The sequence below is a fragment of the Geotrypetes seraphini genome, chromosome 6 (genome assembly GCF_902459505.1).
Source record: "Geotrypetes seraphini chromosome 6, aGeoSer1.1, whole genome shotgun sequence".
In the NCBI taxonomy this organism is placed as follows: domain Eukaryota; kingdom Metazoa; phylum Chordata; class Amphibia; order Gymnophiona; family Dermophiidae; genus Geotrypetes; species Geotrypetes seraphini.
Genome location: NC_047089.1, coordinates 130,341,287 through 130,358,562, shown reverse-complemented (window position 1 = coordinate 130,358,562; position 17,276 = coordinate 130,341,287). Strand labels below are relative to the sequence as shown.

The window sequence follows — 17,276 nt, the reverse complement described above, 5'->3', positions numbered from 1 at the left end:
ATATGTCAGGGGTGTAACCACAGGTAGGTCAGGGGTTTAGCTACAGATGAGTCTGAGTGAGCCTGGGCCCACCCAATTTGGGCTCAGGTCCACCCAGCAGCTCTGCACCCTTGTCAGTGCTATGTGGGGTACAAGCTGGATTCAGTCCTGTATTTCCCTCTCTTCACAAATTTATCTAGTAAAGGATTAGCGGCAGTGACTCCCCCTTGCTGTATGTGGCTAACCCAGAAGTCTCTACTCTGGGTACTACCTTCCCCCCCCCAAACTGATGCAACTTCCTGTTTTTGTCTGGGCAGTACGTGGCAGAGAAGAGGCTGCTGGGTTAGCTGTGTGCAGTGTAGTGGAATTGCTGCTGCCGCTAATCCAAATTTGTGAAGTAAAGGAGACAGAGAATGCAATTGACAGAGAATGCATGAGACGGAAGAAAATAGGTGCTGCATGTTAGGGAGGTAAGACAGAGGATTAATTGCTGGGCATGGGGTATAGGGGAAGAGAGGAAGGATTTCTGGACATAGGATTGGGTGATAGGGAGAAGAGATGTTGCACAGGGTGTGGGGAACAGAGAGTGAAAATTGCTGGGGACAGGATGGGTAGGAGGGAGGAGAGATGTTGCATGGGGTGTAGGGGAAGAGGTAGGATTAATTGCTGGACATGGGATGAGGAGAGAAGAAGAATTGCTAGACATGGGGTAGGGTGGGGTGGCGTCACATGGGAGGGAGAAAGGGAGAATTGATGGACCTGGGCTGGGGTGGGACGGAGGAAAGATGCTGCATGGGGTGTATGGGAAGAGAGGGATAATTTCTGGACATGGAGTATAGGGGAAGAGAGGGAGAATTGCTGGACTGTGGGGGAGAAGGCAGGAGGGAAGAGACAGGAAGATGACACGGGAGGAGTGGAGGGATAGGGAGATGTCAGGATAGAAGGGTGGAGAATGGAGAAAGAAGGAACTGGTACTGGGCTAGAAGAGTAAAGAGAGGAAGACACAGGAAACAGTGTAACTATATGGGTGGGCCAGGGGAGGTGACAAAGAAATGAATGAGAAAATATGTGATTACAGGGGGAAGAAATGTGGTGATTGGGAATTGATTAAAGATGAAAGGGAATGGAAAGCTTGAGGAAGGAGTGAGATGGGGAATGGGAGAGTTAGTGGGCAAGAGCAGGAGATGGAATTTGATAAGTAGCTGAAAAGTATATAGGAGAATGAGAAAGAGGATGAAATTTGAGTGATCAGAGGGGCAGTAAAGAAAAAAAAGAGGAAACAGCTAAAAAGAAAAGAACAATATGTCAAAGGTAGGTGTAGTGAGGGAACAGTATGAGAGGAGAAAAGACAAATGGACAGCAGCCACTTGAAGAAGAATTAGCAGAAAAGGGAAAATGGAACCAACATGATGGAAAAAATAAAATGTCCAGGTAACAAAGGTAGGAAAAAAGCATTTTATTTTGAATGTATCAAATCAAATACATTAGCTTTGGGAAAGGTGTATAGCAGATATCTTTGTATTGTGTTCAATAGTAAAGGAAATACATTTCTGTTTTTATTTCTCTAGTGTTGTAGTACATATCAAGTTTAATTTCTTGGGGTTCCCTGTTCAATGTTTGGGATTCCCTTGTTCTGTATTTGGTGAAGGTCTATAAGTATGATAGTAATGGGAGGAGGGCCCCTTCCTTTATTTTCTGACCTGGTCTAGCACCAGTCCTGACTCTAGCTGGCAGGCATCTCCAAGTATTACCAGCTATCAACCTCATAGAAACATAGAAATTGACGGCAGAAAAGGGCCATAGCCCATCAAGTCGTCCAAAGGCAGACAGAATTTCCTTCTACCAAGCTCTGCAGTGTGTATCACCATCCTAGAATCACTGACAACAATGCATGTGTTGGATGCCAACATCAGTGATGCAAGAACATTGCTGCTGCCTGCCAAACTCAGTAAAAAAATGGGAGTTCTGTCCACCTTCAGAGGAAGTTTTCAGCAGACAGAGCTCAGGGATCCTCATTAACTAAAGTTATTTACAGTTTTGAGATGTGATGTGCCTTGAGAGGCAGTGGCGTACTAAGGGGGGGCGACTTCAGCGATACCTGAGCTGCTTGGGCGCTGCTTCCTGCGCCGCGGTCCCGCCCCTCCTCTGACGTCAGAGGAGGGGCGGGAACGCGGCGCAGGAAGCAGCGCCTAAGCAGCGCAGAGATCGCTGACGTCGGGATCCTGCTGCGGCTGCTTCATAGGTGGTGCAGGAAGGTCAGTGGGGCGAGCGGTCCTTCGGGGGGGGGGGGACTGAACGGCAAGGCCGGGAGCATAGGTAGTGCTGCTTCATAGTGGTGCGGGGAGGCCAGGGGTGAGCGGTCCTTCGGGGTGGGGCGGGCGGGCAGGCAGGCTTTCAAGGAGGAGGGGGGTGACAGACAGGCAGGAAGGCCTTCAAGGGGGGACAGGCCTTCAAAGTGGGGGACAGGCAGGCCTTCAAGGGGGGGGACAGGCCTTTGGGGGGGTGTGCAGACCGTCAAGGGGGAGGGACAGGCCTTCAAGGGGGGGACAGGTCTACAAGGGGGTGGGACAAGCCTACAAGGGGGTGGGACAGGCCTTCAAGGGGGGAACAGGCCTTGGGGGGGTGCAGGCCTTCGGGGGGGTGCAGGCCTTCAAGGGTGGGACAGGCCTTCAAGGGGGGGACAGGCCTTCAAGGGGGGGACAGGCCTACAAGGGGTGGGACAGGCCTTCAAGGGGGGTTCAGGCCTTCGGGGGGGTGCAGACCTTCAAGGTGGTGCCGGCCTTCAAGGGGGGACAGGCCTTCAGGGGGGTGCAGGCCTTCGGGGGGGTGCAGACCTTCAAGGGGGGGGGACAGGCCTTCAAGGGGGGGGGACAGGAAGGCAGGCCTACAAGGGGGGACAGGCCTACAAGGGGGGGAGGACAGGCCTTCAGGGGGGTGCAGACCTTCAAAGGGGAGGACAGGCCTTCAAGGGGGGGACAGGCAGGCAGGCCTTCAAGGGGGGGACAGGCCTACAAGGGGGGGAGGACAGGCCTTCGGGGGGGTGCAGACCTTCAGGGGGGGACAGGCCTTCAAGGGGGGACAGGCAGGCAGGCCTTCAAGGGGGGGACAGGCCTACAAGGGGGGGGGACAGGCCTTCAAGGAGGTGGGACAGGCCTTCAAGGGGGGTGCAGGCCTTCAAGGGGGGGACAGGCAGACCTTTAAGGGGGGGCAGGCCTTTGGGGGGGACCCTGGTTTAGAAGTACACGGAGGGAAGGGGGTCTTCAAAGAGACGTGCATATGCCAAACTTTGGGGGGGAGGAAGAAATAATGGGTCTGAAAATAGAGGAGAGGGAGAGAGATGATGGACCATGGGATTTAGGGAGGGAAGGAACAGAAAGGGAGAGAAATTGGACACAAGGGATGGTGTAGAGGAGGGATAGAGATACTGGATAGGAGGGTAATTGGGAAAAGAAAGGGAGAGATGGTGGACTCGGGTGGTGGGGAAGGAGGGAGGGATGCCGGATGAAAGGGTAGTTAAGAAAAGGTGGATCTGTGGAGGGAGATGAAAAAAAGGAAAGATACCAGACTTCCTGGGGAGGGAAGGGAAATGGAAAGGGAGGACAGAGTTGGCAGATGGATGGTTAGCATGCAGAAAGAAGAAAGAAGGAGACCCCAAGTTATCAGAAGAAAACCAGAGCCTTGGACCAACAAGATTTGAAATATAACCAGACAACAAAAGGTAGAAAAATTAATTTTATTTTCTGTTTTGTGATTATAATATGTCAGATTTGAAATGTGTATCCTGCCAGAGCTGGTGTTGGACTGCAAACGTGAGCTAGGATTTAACAGAGAGAGGAAAAGTCCTTTTTGTTTCTTTATTTTATTTACACCACAGCGCCAGTGTGATTAGGAGAAGCCAAAGGGGGTGAAAAAGCTATAAAACCCACCAGGAGTTTTGAAAAAAATCACCCAACTGGGCAGGAAAATCGAATTGAAAAACCAATTCAATAGGCTGAATCGAATCAAATTTTTTTTCCTGAATCTGGCAGCATTAGTTTGCGCTACTGTCTTAGACTTTAGGACCTGGGATTGGGGAGAGATGGCATCCTCAGTACTTTATAATGCAAGTGAAACGAGGATTTGGTCAGACTTTTGAAGGGTCTGCAGAAAAAAAATATTGTATAGGCCGGGGACATGAGACAGCAGGAAATGGGAACTTTTCTTCCTTCTATTTTTGTGAATGGAAAGGCTAAGGATGTCAGAGAGTTCAGTTAAAATATGTGCTTTATAAGAAAATATAATAATGTGTTTTATAAAGTTTATAGCATAGCTGGCCTACCCAGTGAGGTGTTCCTAGTGGTGGTGGTGGCAGCGTGTCAATGTGTTGAGAGGAAGAGGTGGTCTGGGAAATTCTGCTGAGCAAACTCTGGGCCCATTTCCACCCCCCAGTTAGTCCACTCCACTCAACTGGTTCACACACTGAGTGGGTCTTTGGGTGTTGTGTTGGGATCTCTTCCAGTGGTTTATCAGTATCTCCTTCTGGTCCAAGGAAGGAAACTTTGTTATCCTTAGCATTGACCTACAGAATATGTTTGTAACAGCGCTGCTTGTGTGGCATTAGGCTATGTAGTGATCGAAAGAAAAAAACAGACCTTTGCACATTTTTGCACTATATGGTGGGTGTATGAGGAGATTCACATTTCCTGCACAGCTAAGTCCATGTGAAGTTACCTTGTGCTGTATTTGACATCTAGCAAGATCTCTGTTTGAAAGGAAAGATCTAAACTTAAAAATGAAGTGGCCAGAAGTTATGGTAAAAGCAGATAGTGTAGCTGGTTTTAAGAAAGATTTGGACAAATTCCTGGAGGAAAAGTCCATAATCTGTTATTAAGACATGGGGGAAGTGTCTGCTTGCCCTGGATCGGTAGCATGGAATGTTGCTACTCTTTGGGTTTTGACCAGGTATTAGTGTCCTGGATTGGCTACCATGAGAATGGGCTACTGGGCGTGATGGACCATTGGTCTGACCCAGTTAGGCTATTCTTATGTTATGTTCTCATCTGTAGGGGCCTTTGTTTTCACTTCTTATTTTAATGTATTTTTTTTCTGGGAACTTATCAGTGTTTTTTATAATGGGAACAAAAATGGAAGAGAATTAATGTGTGTGGGATGAGGGGGTAACTAATTTCTTCAGCTAAATAATTCAATCCACCTCAACCAGACATAGGAGAACTCACGCACCATTCACACACCCTCCAACCAAAAACGTCAAAAGAAAAAAACTGTTCGACAACCTCCTAGCCATTCGAGCTGCAACACTCGACCCCCAACTCTACAACCAATTGACATCGACCACAGACTGCAAAACCTTCAAAAAGAAATAAAAACCCTTCTATTCAAAAAACACATAAAACCAAACTAACACAATCAGAACTGTCCCAAGCATCACCTGCAACTACTCCATATGTACTTCTGATGTCATGACAATTCAGACATAATTTATGTTATGTTATGTTTGGAATATAAGAAAATTTTCACTGCCTGTTTCTATTCTGACCATTTATTCCGTTTCATGGTCATTACAAAAAAATATTTTTTTACATGGGGGGGGGGGTGTCAAAAAATGATGGGCCCCGGGTGCCACATACCCTAGGTACGCCACTGTTGAGAGGGGTAAAGAGTGAGGGCAGGGACAGAGAAAATATTGTGCACACCAATATTTGGGCTCAGGCCCACCCAAAATTGGCTGTCTGGCTATGCTACTAGTACAGGTACATTTGTAGCAGTGGATTTTCAAAGGGAAGCTCTATTTATATGACACACAAACATAAATAAGTGCATGTACTCTCTCAGGCAGTGTCTTATTGCCACACCATCAAGCAAAGCTCTTGCATTTGCTGCCAGTTCTTTTCCTCAGCATGCAACAGACCTTTCACACTTTCCCCCATTCTTTTTAAATTTCTATTCCCTTTCAACAATCCTGTTCCTCTACATATTCACTGGTTCAACAATTCGCTCCAAAACCCCATGCAGGGATCAGCCCTTCTGTCCTATGACTAGAGCTTCCCCATTGGCTTGATTCTATCACAGTCTCTACGCTGGAAGGGGGGAAAGATTGGAGAACTGGAGAGGACTAAACTGTGAAAAATATCTAGACACTTTAGCCAGCATTCTAACTTTTGAGCCTGGTAGTATAAATTTGTAGAATCTTAAAATAATTCAGACAGTTGTCAGTGCAAGGCGCCTGAGTTCTCAGCACAGCTGACAGCCCCCCCCCCAAAAAAAATAAATAAATAAAATAAAAAACCTTTTGGCCCAAGGCAGATGCCTAGCTTGCCTATGCCTTAATCCGGCTGTGCTTGAACCCATGCTCCAGAGGTCTCCATTAAGTCAAGGCAAATGAAATAATAGACTGAAATTGGGTGTTAGGGAATAAGGTACAGTGAGGCTGTCTCTCTCTTACCATGTTCATGAGTTGTCCTTGCAGATGTTGCAATTTTAAAAGTGGAAAGTATAGAAACAGCTGTAGAGGTCAGAGAAGAAGAGGTGGGACCATGAGAAAAAAATAAAGTAATAGAAATTAGGAGGACCTATCATTCATGGGAGAAGAAATGATGGGGAAGATGTGGTGAAAAGACATATATAGAGGACATGAAGGCTGGGAGTGGGATGAGAGAGAGAGATAGAAGGGGTTAGGAGATGGAAGTTTGGGGTGGAAGAAAAAGAATTGTGAGCTGGAAGATAGGTATAATAAATAAGGAAAAGAGAAAGATTAATACACACTATGAACTGGCATGTATCAAGTCAGTGCTATTGACCAAGATATTCTTAAATCCCGTGGCTGCCCTTCCTACCATTGGTGCCCTCTGTCTTGTTTCATCCTGCTGCCATTCTCCCTGCCATGCGACATCACTTTCTCAGCAACTGAAAACCTGAAGCCCCCACAAGGCTATATTGTGTTGCTCTTCCAACCCTGCTTACTTTCTCCAGTCTATAGATCCCATGGTAGCCTGTCATACTACTAGCGCCCTCTGTCTTACTCTTTCCCACTGCCATTCACCTTGCCAGATGATGCTACTTCTTCAGCAACTGAAAACCTGGAACCTCACAAGGCCCTGTTTAGTTTCCATATACTGTTCATGCTGTGTGGCTCTTCTAAACCTGCTTACTTGCTCCTGTATGAAGATCCCGCTGCTGCTGCTTCCCTCTATCTCAGTCCTCACTGCTCCCATTTTTTCTGCCAGGTGATGCCAGTTCCTCAGCAACTGAACACTCCAACCCTCTGAGACCCTATTTACTCTCATTATGTTGAGGAAGTGACATCACTTGGCAGGAAGAATGGACAGAAAAAAGCTGTTATTGGATACTAGCATTGAGTATGTAGATTTAACTTGTATTTAAATGCCAGTATTTTAAAAAGCCATTGACTGTAGAGTTTAAATATTGCCTGAAATATTTTTACACAAAACTTATGGATTTAGTTTTTAAAAAAATGACATTTCCCCATTAAAGATAAGGATTTACTTTAAAAATACAGTAATTAATAAATAGCTCTGTAATGCATATACCTATTCTGAAATTTTGGCTGGTATATTGTAAGTTGCATGGTTCACAACAATAAAAGCAAATAATAACATTGTAAATGATGGCAGATAAAGATCTGAATGATCCATTCAGTCAGCCCAAACACACATTCTCTATAATTTAGGGGTCCTTTTACTAAGATGCGCTAGCCAATTTAACGCACACTAGATATTAGCGTGTGCTAAATGCTAGCGCGTCCATTATATTCTATGGACGTGTTAGCATTTAGCATGCGCTAAATTGGTTAGCGCACCTTAGTAAAAAGGGGATTAACGGGGTTAATGATTTAATTTAAATTGTTCTTTTTCTTAGATATTTCTGGGCCAGAAACCCAGAGCTCTGCCCGGTATTGTGCATCTACTGGAGTCTCCGTCGAAGCTCACTCCAGCTCATATAAACCATCCCAGCCCAACCTCAACTGTATGGCCATAAACATGACACCGACTATGTAAGTCTGCCTAATACTGGCCTTAGTGCTTAAAATATACCATTATTTTCTGATTAGAGATCCTCTGTGTTCATCCCACACTTTTTTGAACTCTGTCACCATTTTCCTTTCGACCACCTCCCTTGGGAGCGCAGTCCAGGCATCAACCACCCTCTCGTAAAGAAGAATTTCCTAACATTACTCTGGAGTCTACCACTCCTCAACCTCAGATTATGCCCTCTGGTTTTCCTTTCTCTGGAAAAGTTATTGTTCTATGTTAATACGTTTCAAGTATTTGAACATCCGAATGTACATGTTAAGATGGAGGCTGGAATTTGTACATATTTTTATTAAATATATTCCGGATTTTTAGATGTTGAACAGTAATTAAGGGATCCTCACTAAAGGGTCCTTATATTAAGGTGTGCTTACTGATTTAGCGCATGGTAAATACTAATGCACCCATAGAATATGCTGTAGCATTTAGCGTGCACTATTCTTTAGTGTGTGCTAAATTGGTTAACACACCTTAATAAAAGGGCCCCTAAAGTAGCTGATATCAGTAATTTTAGGCCCGGTTAGAAGTGCTGGACTATGTTTTTGTAGTTGGCATATGAGCTTGAATCCAGAATTTTTGACAGACAAATGATCAGACAAGCTTAAGACATTATTATTTACCTTTGTGCATATAGAGAACTACAATATTTTCAAGTGAGCATCATATAAAAGAAAGAGCTATCAGAAATTTGTACTTTATATCATAGATTTTTCATATGTGTGGCTGATACTATCAAGCATTTGATAGATATATGTTACACCTTGCTTCATTACTATAGGGCATCACAGCTGAGCAATGATGAGAATGTCAGCAGTTTTTCCAACTGTTTTGTGTAAACTAGGAAGATGAGCTTACCATTCCCACCTTATTATGCATATTGATCATAAAATAGTCATCTTTGTACATGCTTGTAAACTTTATGCAATTCTATCTTCTCTTGAGCAGGTGTAAATGTCTATACCTGCATTCAAGGTGTGATTTCTGCCTCTTACACTAGTATATGATAAAGATACATAGGTGCCTATGGAGGGGAACTATCAAGATGCAGTACAAGGTGACCTTATCCTTACACAGAAGCATTACCCCTAGCATAGGAGCCAGCTTTTCAAAATAATTGTTTGGGGGGGGGGCTAAGCCAATGGAAATGACCTCTCCTGGAACATAGCCAAACAGTTTGTGCAATATTGGGGGTGCTCAAACACCCACACCAACCACAGAGTTGGCTCCTAAGCCCCCTAGTGGTAGTCACACGAGATTACTGCCAGGGTGCACTGGATGCAAGCCATAGAACTGACATAGTTGTAGGAACCTAAATGCAGCAGTGATACACACAACTTACAGTATTCTTTACGTCACGCCTGTAACTGGGAGCACTGTCCATGCTCTTCTTGTGTAAGTTATGCATGCCAGCACAGAATAGATAGTGCTTACATTTTCCTCTGGCACTTTTGTAGGTAAATGCACCCTTATGCATGTAAGTGCTTGTATTCTAGAGACGTTTATGCATGCATAAATGCAGGCACCCAGATTACGGTGCTTATTTTAGAGGCCCTATTCGTAATTTGGATATCTGAAAACCAGCAGTTAGAGGTTCATATTGCACAGATGTCCAAAACAAATCCCAATTTTATAAAGCCAGAATATAGACATCTAAAACTGCTGTAGATACGTATGGCAAGAGGGTGAATTTTGGATGGGATTAGAGAGGGTCCAAAAAATAGATCTCCAACTCTGATTGCAGAAGAGGAAGGGACATCCATCTATAAACAGCATCCTGATTGTAAGCACTGGGAGGTGTCCTACCACTGTCTAACCAGCCAAAAAATCCCCGAGGCAGGCTACCAATACTTTAGGCGCCTGTTACAGGTGCAGGGAGATGCCTAGGGATACTTAAGCTCACCCCCAAGGCTGGTAGTGGGCATGGTTTCACCCAGAAGTGTTCTTGGGCAAGCTTATGCAGCTCTAGGCATCTCCCTAAGGCTACAATAAATGCCTGAAATGTAGGCCGGGGAACTTTGCGGAGGGATTCGGTAGGTGGCAGCAGGAAGGAGTGAGCATCCCTCCTACCCAGCTTACTTTGCGGGAGAGGGGTCCCTGCTACAGCCACTCAGCTGATCATGGCAGGAGGATTCCCTTGCTGCGATCAACTGATGGCAATGCGATTCTCTAACCGGCACCTGTTGACATGGGCACCAGTTAGATAACTTGGTGCGATTCTCAGCCGCTGCTTAGGTAGCTGCTGAGACCACCATCCTATACAGAATCTGCCCCATAGTGTGGTCACTGTGCTAGCATTATCTGTTCACTCCTGCTATTTAGCTAGCTTAAACTAAAGATATAAAGTATTTGAGGCTGAATATCGGCATTAAATTATCATTATTTAGCCCTCCCAAGCCCCTCCTTATATGGATAGGATTGAGCTATTCGGTCAGAAATTTGGTCTAAACTCATTTGTATGAATTCTGAAAATCAGCAGATAATGAAGTGATATGTTCATTGGCACAGCTTGTAAACATATAACTGCTTTCAAATATCACCACCTGTGGCTTTAAGAACCTATATAAATCAGCCAGAATGCAGACATGGTTACCAAGCCTTCCAAATAGTCGCCACTGTACGGCTCTCTGGTTTAATTGATCATTTTGGCTTTAATGAGAGAACCTTAAGCATCCATAGTGAAAAAAAAACAAAATACTTACTGCTAAATGTTCCGTCTTTTCTTTCCCTGTAAAAAAACAAACAAACACAAATGATAGTTCATGTTAGCTGAGATATTTTTTTTAAAAAACAACAATTTTCAGGAAAGAATTGCAATCTGATTAATGAACTGAACTGACATTAACTGCCTATTTTAAAAGGACACATGGTCTGATATGTAACCAGTGGCATCAGCACCTTGCTGCTGGTGTTATCCCCCCAAATTCAATGACGGGCCATATCCCGGCTCCAATATTGATTTTTCAAGTTTATGGAAAATATTCAGCACATAACCGATTATGGCAAACCATATAAAGATATGACTGACTTTTATGCGGTTATCATAGCTGGTTAAGTGCTGAAAATTTGCACTTAATTGGCCAAGAGCTGACTCTGTCCTGGGAATGCCCCCAAACTAACCAATTTTGAGTTGGGCACTAACCAGACACTTTATGGTGCCATTTTCAGAATTGCGGCCTACGTTGAAGGTAGGCACCAGAAATGTAGGCCAGGGTTTTACAGGTCTACATTTCCGGTACCTAGCTTTAATGTAGAATCATGCTTCGTGGGCTGAACATCAACCCTACCTATAACCCACACCTCTTTTGATGTGCAACATTGCTAAGCATTTGTGTAGATGCGATTCTGGTGCCATGGTTTGTACTGTAGGCACTCTGTGTTACCTACTTCTTTTTCTTTTAATTTGTTTTTAATTGTTTTTTAACAGTGTGTGCTAAGTCAGCTGGATTATTGTACATTTTGCAGGCACGCAAAAGAATCTTTCTAGATTATGTATCGTTCAAAACGCTGCTGTTCGATTACGTTTTGGTCTGAAAAAGTATGATCATGTTTCCCCTTTTTTTGTGAACTGTACTAGCTGCCCGTCGAGGCCCGTATCAAATTTAAGTTCAGCTGTATTTCTTATAGTCTTAACTGGCCTGTTACCCAATTATTTAACAGATTCATTATTTTTTGCCAAGCCAATGTATTCCCGAAGTTGCTATGCTCGTTTTACTTTTCCATCAGCTAAAGGTTGCGAGTTAAAAAATGTCATCAACACCTTTTTTTTTCCTTTCAAGCAGCCTCTTGGGGCAAGGATTTAAAGCATATTTTATTGAGCTCTATGTCCTACCAACATTTTAGGAAGCAACTGAAAACTTACTTGTTTTCTAAATTTTTAGGGTACTGAAATATTGTATTTAATTGTTTTATTTCTTAATTTTTGTGAACTTATTGGTTATGTAGTATAGAAATCGATTGTTATGTTATGTTACCATGCCATGAATAATCAATTAAAATAACTAACTTTGACGCCTTCCTAATGGTGCAACTATTAGAATCTGGACCATAGTGTGCAGCAATGCCTCATTTATGCTGTCATGTCCGCTTTCCAACCCCTAACATACATACCCCTTCCCAAACAATTAAAAATATTTTTTACTGAGTGGGGCGCATGCATAAATTAGCCATTTTACCACTGGATGCCAGTTCACATCCCTCTGTAAGCCTTGTTAATGTGTGTTAAGTATGTGCTAGGGCCCCTATGTATATTCTTCTGCAGTGTATCCTTCTAATTTAATACCAGATCTTCAGGGTTGACCATTACTGGGGCAATATTTGAAATCACTGGTACAGCTGATTTTGCAAATATGTTTCCTTCAGCCCATCAATTGACCATTGTTTTTTAGGAAACATTTGAAGGAACATTTTCATTCCCTAACATTTCTTTTGTCTCTGAAATATTATGATGTGCTTATCTTCTAGTCAAAAACCCATGTTGACCAGCTGTAAATAATGACATTATAATTATTTCATGATTGACAAAGAATATAATCTTGCATAATCATTTTATAACTCCTTCATAGGTCATTTATTTGTTACAGAGAACAATAAAGATAGTCCCAACAGAGTATATTTAACTTATACATCTAAGCAGTGCTATTCAGCCACAATGTAAAACATGGATGGGTGGGCTGGGTCACACAAAATACAGGCACAACTTGAAATATTTGGGTAATTATTTTAGCAGTCCTATTCATTTTTATGTGTGCAGAGACACACAAGAACTTAAGTGTTGCTATACTGGGACATACCCAGGTCACAAATATCTGGCAAGATCCCAAAGAGTAAAATAGATTTTATGCTGCTTATCCTACAAATAAGCAGTGAATTTTCCCAAGTCCATCTCAATTCTAGGATTCTAGGATGGTGCTACACACTGCAGAGCTTGATAGAAGGAAAGTCTGTCCGCATATGGACTTTTTTTTTTTTTTTAGGAAATTATCCAAACCTTTTTTAAACCTTGCTAAGCTAACTGCTTTCACCACATTCTATGGCAATAAATTCCAGAGTTTAATTACTCACTCAGTGAAGAAATATTTTCTCTGGTTTGTTTTAAATCTACTAACATAACATAAAAAAATTATTTTTGTATTGCAATACCTTGCAATTCAATGTGATGTACAAAATGAAGTAAGACTGAACATTAACAGTGAATTATAATTTCAAATGCATTAACATTTCACAAAATTTATGTATATTTAGAAAACAAATGAGTCTTTAAAAGCTTTCCAAAATTCATATAATTCAAAGACGATTTGACAAGTGGACTGAACTCCGAATCCCAATGTACTGTTTGACTTATGAATTTTGTATGAAAGCAACCTTTAACTATAGGAAATTTAAAGAGAGATATACCTCCCCCCCGCGATAGCGGTTATTAGTGCAGGGAGCCATGCTGAATGTTTCACACTGCTCCTGAGCATCGGGAGCAGTGCGGAGCATTCAGCGCGACTCCCTGCGCTAATAACTGCTATCGCTGTTTAGTAAAAGGAGGGATAGTATGCAACAAATGATCCGGGGAGGCAAATAGAAAATGATCCTCCAGATGATTAGGTGATAAACCATTCAATACTTTAAGTACAATCAGGGTAGGATTAATTCGTCGAGGGCCCGTAGGCACACAAGTACACTGGGCCCTCCTGCCCCACCCCACCCCACCCCACCCCATGTGCCCAGGCAGAAACAGGAAGCTGCGTCAGAGGGAAGCTTTGGGCAAGCAGCACCGCTTGCACAATTACAGTTCCTGTTGCCTTTCTTACCCACGTTGCTTGCTTTTCTTACTTTCCGTCAATGGGGGGGGGGCCGCGTTGCCGATTGGGGTGGGGCCCACGTTACCAATCGATGCTGGATGGGCCCATCGCCGTTTGGAAAAAACAATGTTGATGTCCTCCTTCATTGGGCTCCCCCTGACCATTTCAGGCCCTAGGCAAGTGCCTACTTGGCCTATTGGTTAATCCTGCCCTGAGTACAATACACTCAAACTTAAAATTTAATAGCTTCATTGCATGCACCCTAGACCTGGTATTTTTGGGAAGAGTAAACAAGCAATTCACATCTATCCATTTTACTCCACTCAGTATTTATAGACCTTTATCATAACTTCCTGCATAAATATCGACATCCTAATTTTACAAAGCTGGAATAAACACATCTAAAACTAAAAAAGGTGCATTTGGCAAGGGGGCATGCTCTGGGTGTGTTTTGAGTGGAATTAGGATATATTTACAGAAATAAAGACTGAAGCTGAGAGTTATACCTGCTACCCACAACATTTTGGATTTAGAAATGTCCTAATTTACCCCCTACTTTACAAAGCCGTGCTAGTGTTTTTAGCGCTGGCTTCCGCAGAAACAGCTCCAACGCTCATAGAACTCCTATGAGCATCCAAGCTGTTAACGCTGCGGCCGGCATTAAAAATGCTAGTGCGGCTTTGTAAAAGATGGGGTTAGTGCAGTATTCCACTAGAGGAATTAGGGGAGATCAGCCCATTAAATCACCCAGAGGTTGCTGTCCCACTGAATTCAAGGGAATGCGACTCTGCAATAGTTCAAGGTACAATAGACATTTATGTAATTGGTTAACAAACACTTGTGTTTCCCCCACATAAATGCTTACAGTATGTGCCAGTTTTAGCCCGTCTATATTTTAGACATTCATGTTTCTAAAATGGATGTTCCGGCTTCACGTAACTGACACATGAATATTAATTTCTCCATGTATTAGATCCTGTTCTAAAATACTAGCGGAACCTGTATGCCTTTTCTAAAATGCTGATCGTCAGGTTTCAACTTAGGGCTCCTTTACCTAAGGTGCACTAGCGTTTTTAGCGCATGCAGCAGATTAGCGCAGCGCTAACCCCGCGCTATGCAGCTAGAACTAACGCCAGCTCAATGCTGGCATTAGCGCCTAGTGCCTGCGGCATTGTAGCGCGCGCTATTCCGTGCGTTAAAGCCCTAAAGCAGCTTAGTAAAAGGAGCCCTTAGTTGCATATATTCAGCAGTGCTATCTAAAGGGATAGTGCTGCTGAATGTAGGTAAAATTTGAAACTGTCTAAAGTTAAGTTAAATTAATCTAAGCTAATATTAATGATGTTGAGATCAGCATTTAGCAGCACAGAGAATATTGACCTCAGTATTTTTAAGAATTACTAATAAAAAAAAAAAAATAATGTATGGGTGTGTCTTTTGGAAATATTTTCAATATTGTAGAAGGTGTTTGGTGTGTTTTTGATGGAGGCATATTTGTGGGATCTTGGAAGTGGGGCTATTAATGGAAGTGTAAGTGAGATGTATGAGTGTGCAGAGGGAGGGCTATATTATGTGTTAGGTGGGTTGAGTTTTGTATATGTATGGATCATGACTCTGTGGATATTTAGGAGAGTGTGGGTTGTAGGCAGGGCTGTAGCAAGCCATAACTGTGCCCTGAGCAAGCGCATACCATAAAGCCCCCTCCTCCACCCCCCCCCCCCCCCACACATACAGAGTGCCTCCCTAATGCCCTCCTGCTTTACCCTAACACACAATACAGTATCTCCATTTATCTCCCCTCTCTCCAAAATCTACCCCTCTCCAAACCCCTCACCTGCAGGCAAAAGACTATACCCAGCAAAAGTTCAAAGTTTCAAAGTTTCAAAGTTTATTAATTTTCTTGATTAATCGCTTTATCAAATTCAAAGCGATGTACATAATAATAATTAAAAGAAAACATACAATACATACAATACAGACTTTAAATACTTACAATGGATAATATAAACTACAATACATAGGGAAAGAGGGGTTTAAGAAATACATTTGTTAAATAAAAGAAATACATAGGAAAAAACAAAAGGGGAAACATTAAAACAATTTGTATAAAAATATTGGAATTATTGATTAGAATATGGTTAAGTTAAGTATTAAAAGCATCATTGAATAAAAATGTTTTTAATTGTATTTTAAATTTTACCAGGTCTTGTTCATTGCGTAAAAAAATTGGAAGAGCTTTCCAGGTTTGTGGGGCTGTTACAGAAAAAATAAATTGTCGTCTTGTGTTTATATATTTTAATGAAGGAACTGTAAGTAAATTTTGATCAATAGATCTTAATGTTCTAGTTGGTTGGTACGGTATTAACAATTTATAAATGAAAGCAGGTGTCTTATATAGTAATGTCTTGAACGTGAGTAGACAAAGTTTATACGATATTCGGTGAATGACAGGAAGCCAATGAGCGTTTTTTAGCAGAGGGGTAACATGATCGAATTTTTTAGATTTAGTTATGAGTTTTATGGCGACATTCTGGATAATTTGTAAACGTTTAAGTTCAGTTAGTGTTATTTTAAGTTCAGTTAGTGTTATAAATACAGCAACACTCTGGGGAGCTCCCAGCTGAAGTATATCCAGGCACTGCCAAGTCCAGACTACACAGCAGCAGGAAAAGGAAGTGTGCATCAAAGGGAATATAACATAACATAAATCTTTATTTATATACCGTGAGTGCCTTTCAGTTCAAGGTGGTTTACATAAAAATGGCTGAGAAGAGTCAGCGAGTTACATTAAAGAAGAAGAGAACTGAGAGACTGGAGGATCACAGAGAGGGAATCAAGAGGACCTAACCGAGAAGGGAGGTTAATAAATAAGTAAGGGAGTTCATAGTCTGAGAGTCTGGAGTCAGATCAATGGAGTCGGCAGAGTTTTTCTGGGAATTTAAGGTGGGTCGTTGGTTTTGGAGAAGTGGTGCGTTTTAAGGAGCTTTCTGAAGTGCATGTAGGATGTGGATGTTCTGACCATTTGGCTCCATTCAGGATCCTTGGAGGTGGATTAGGAGAGTAGGAATCTGTTGATGAATCTCTTGTGGGTGTATCCCTCGATTGAGGGGAAGGTGAAGAATGGCTGAGGTCCAATGGATCATCCAGGTCTGACGAATATGAACTGATTGGTGAGGTAATTAGGCAATAGACCATGCAGAGCTTTATAGAAGAGACACCTGAATTTGAAAAACACTCAGCTCTCAATTTTCAGCCAGTGCAGTTTTTGATAGAAAGGTGTGATGTGGTCAAATTTTTTAATGTTATATATGAGTCTCACTGTGGTATTTTGGATGATGCTTAGTCTCGGGAACTGTTTGCATAGGCCTACTAAATAGATGATGTTGCAGTAGTCTAGGATGCTTAGGACTAGAGTTTGGACTAGGAGTTTGAAAGGCGCCTGAGTCAAAGTATTTTCTAATGG

The 17,276-nt window shown here is 42.7% G+C and overlaps 1 protein-coding gene across 2 annotated transcripts in view; it reads right to left on the bottom strand.

Annotated features, from left to right (window-relative positions):
* SLC15A1 (solute carrier family 15 member 1) overlaps window positions 1–17,276 on the bottom strand; it is a 307,479-nt gene that overhangs the window by 240,863 nt on the left and 49,340 nt on the right. For both annotated transcript variants that reach the window (XM_033947427.1, XM_033947428.1), the window contains exon 2: window positions 10,727–10,752. In XM_033947427.1, coding sequence (XP_033803318.1) covers window positions 10,727–10,752 — 26 coding nt within the window. The remainder of the gene's footprint in view (window positions 1–10,726; window positions 10,753–17,276) is intronic.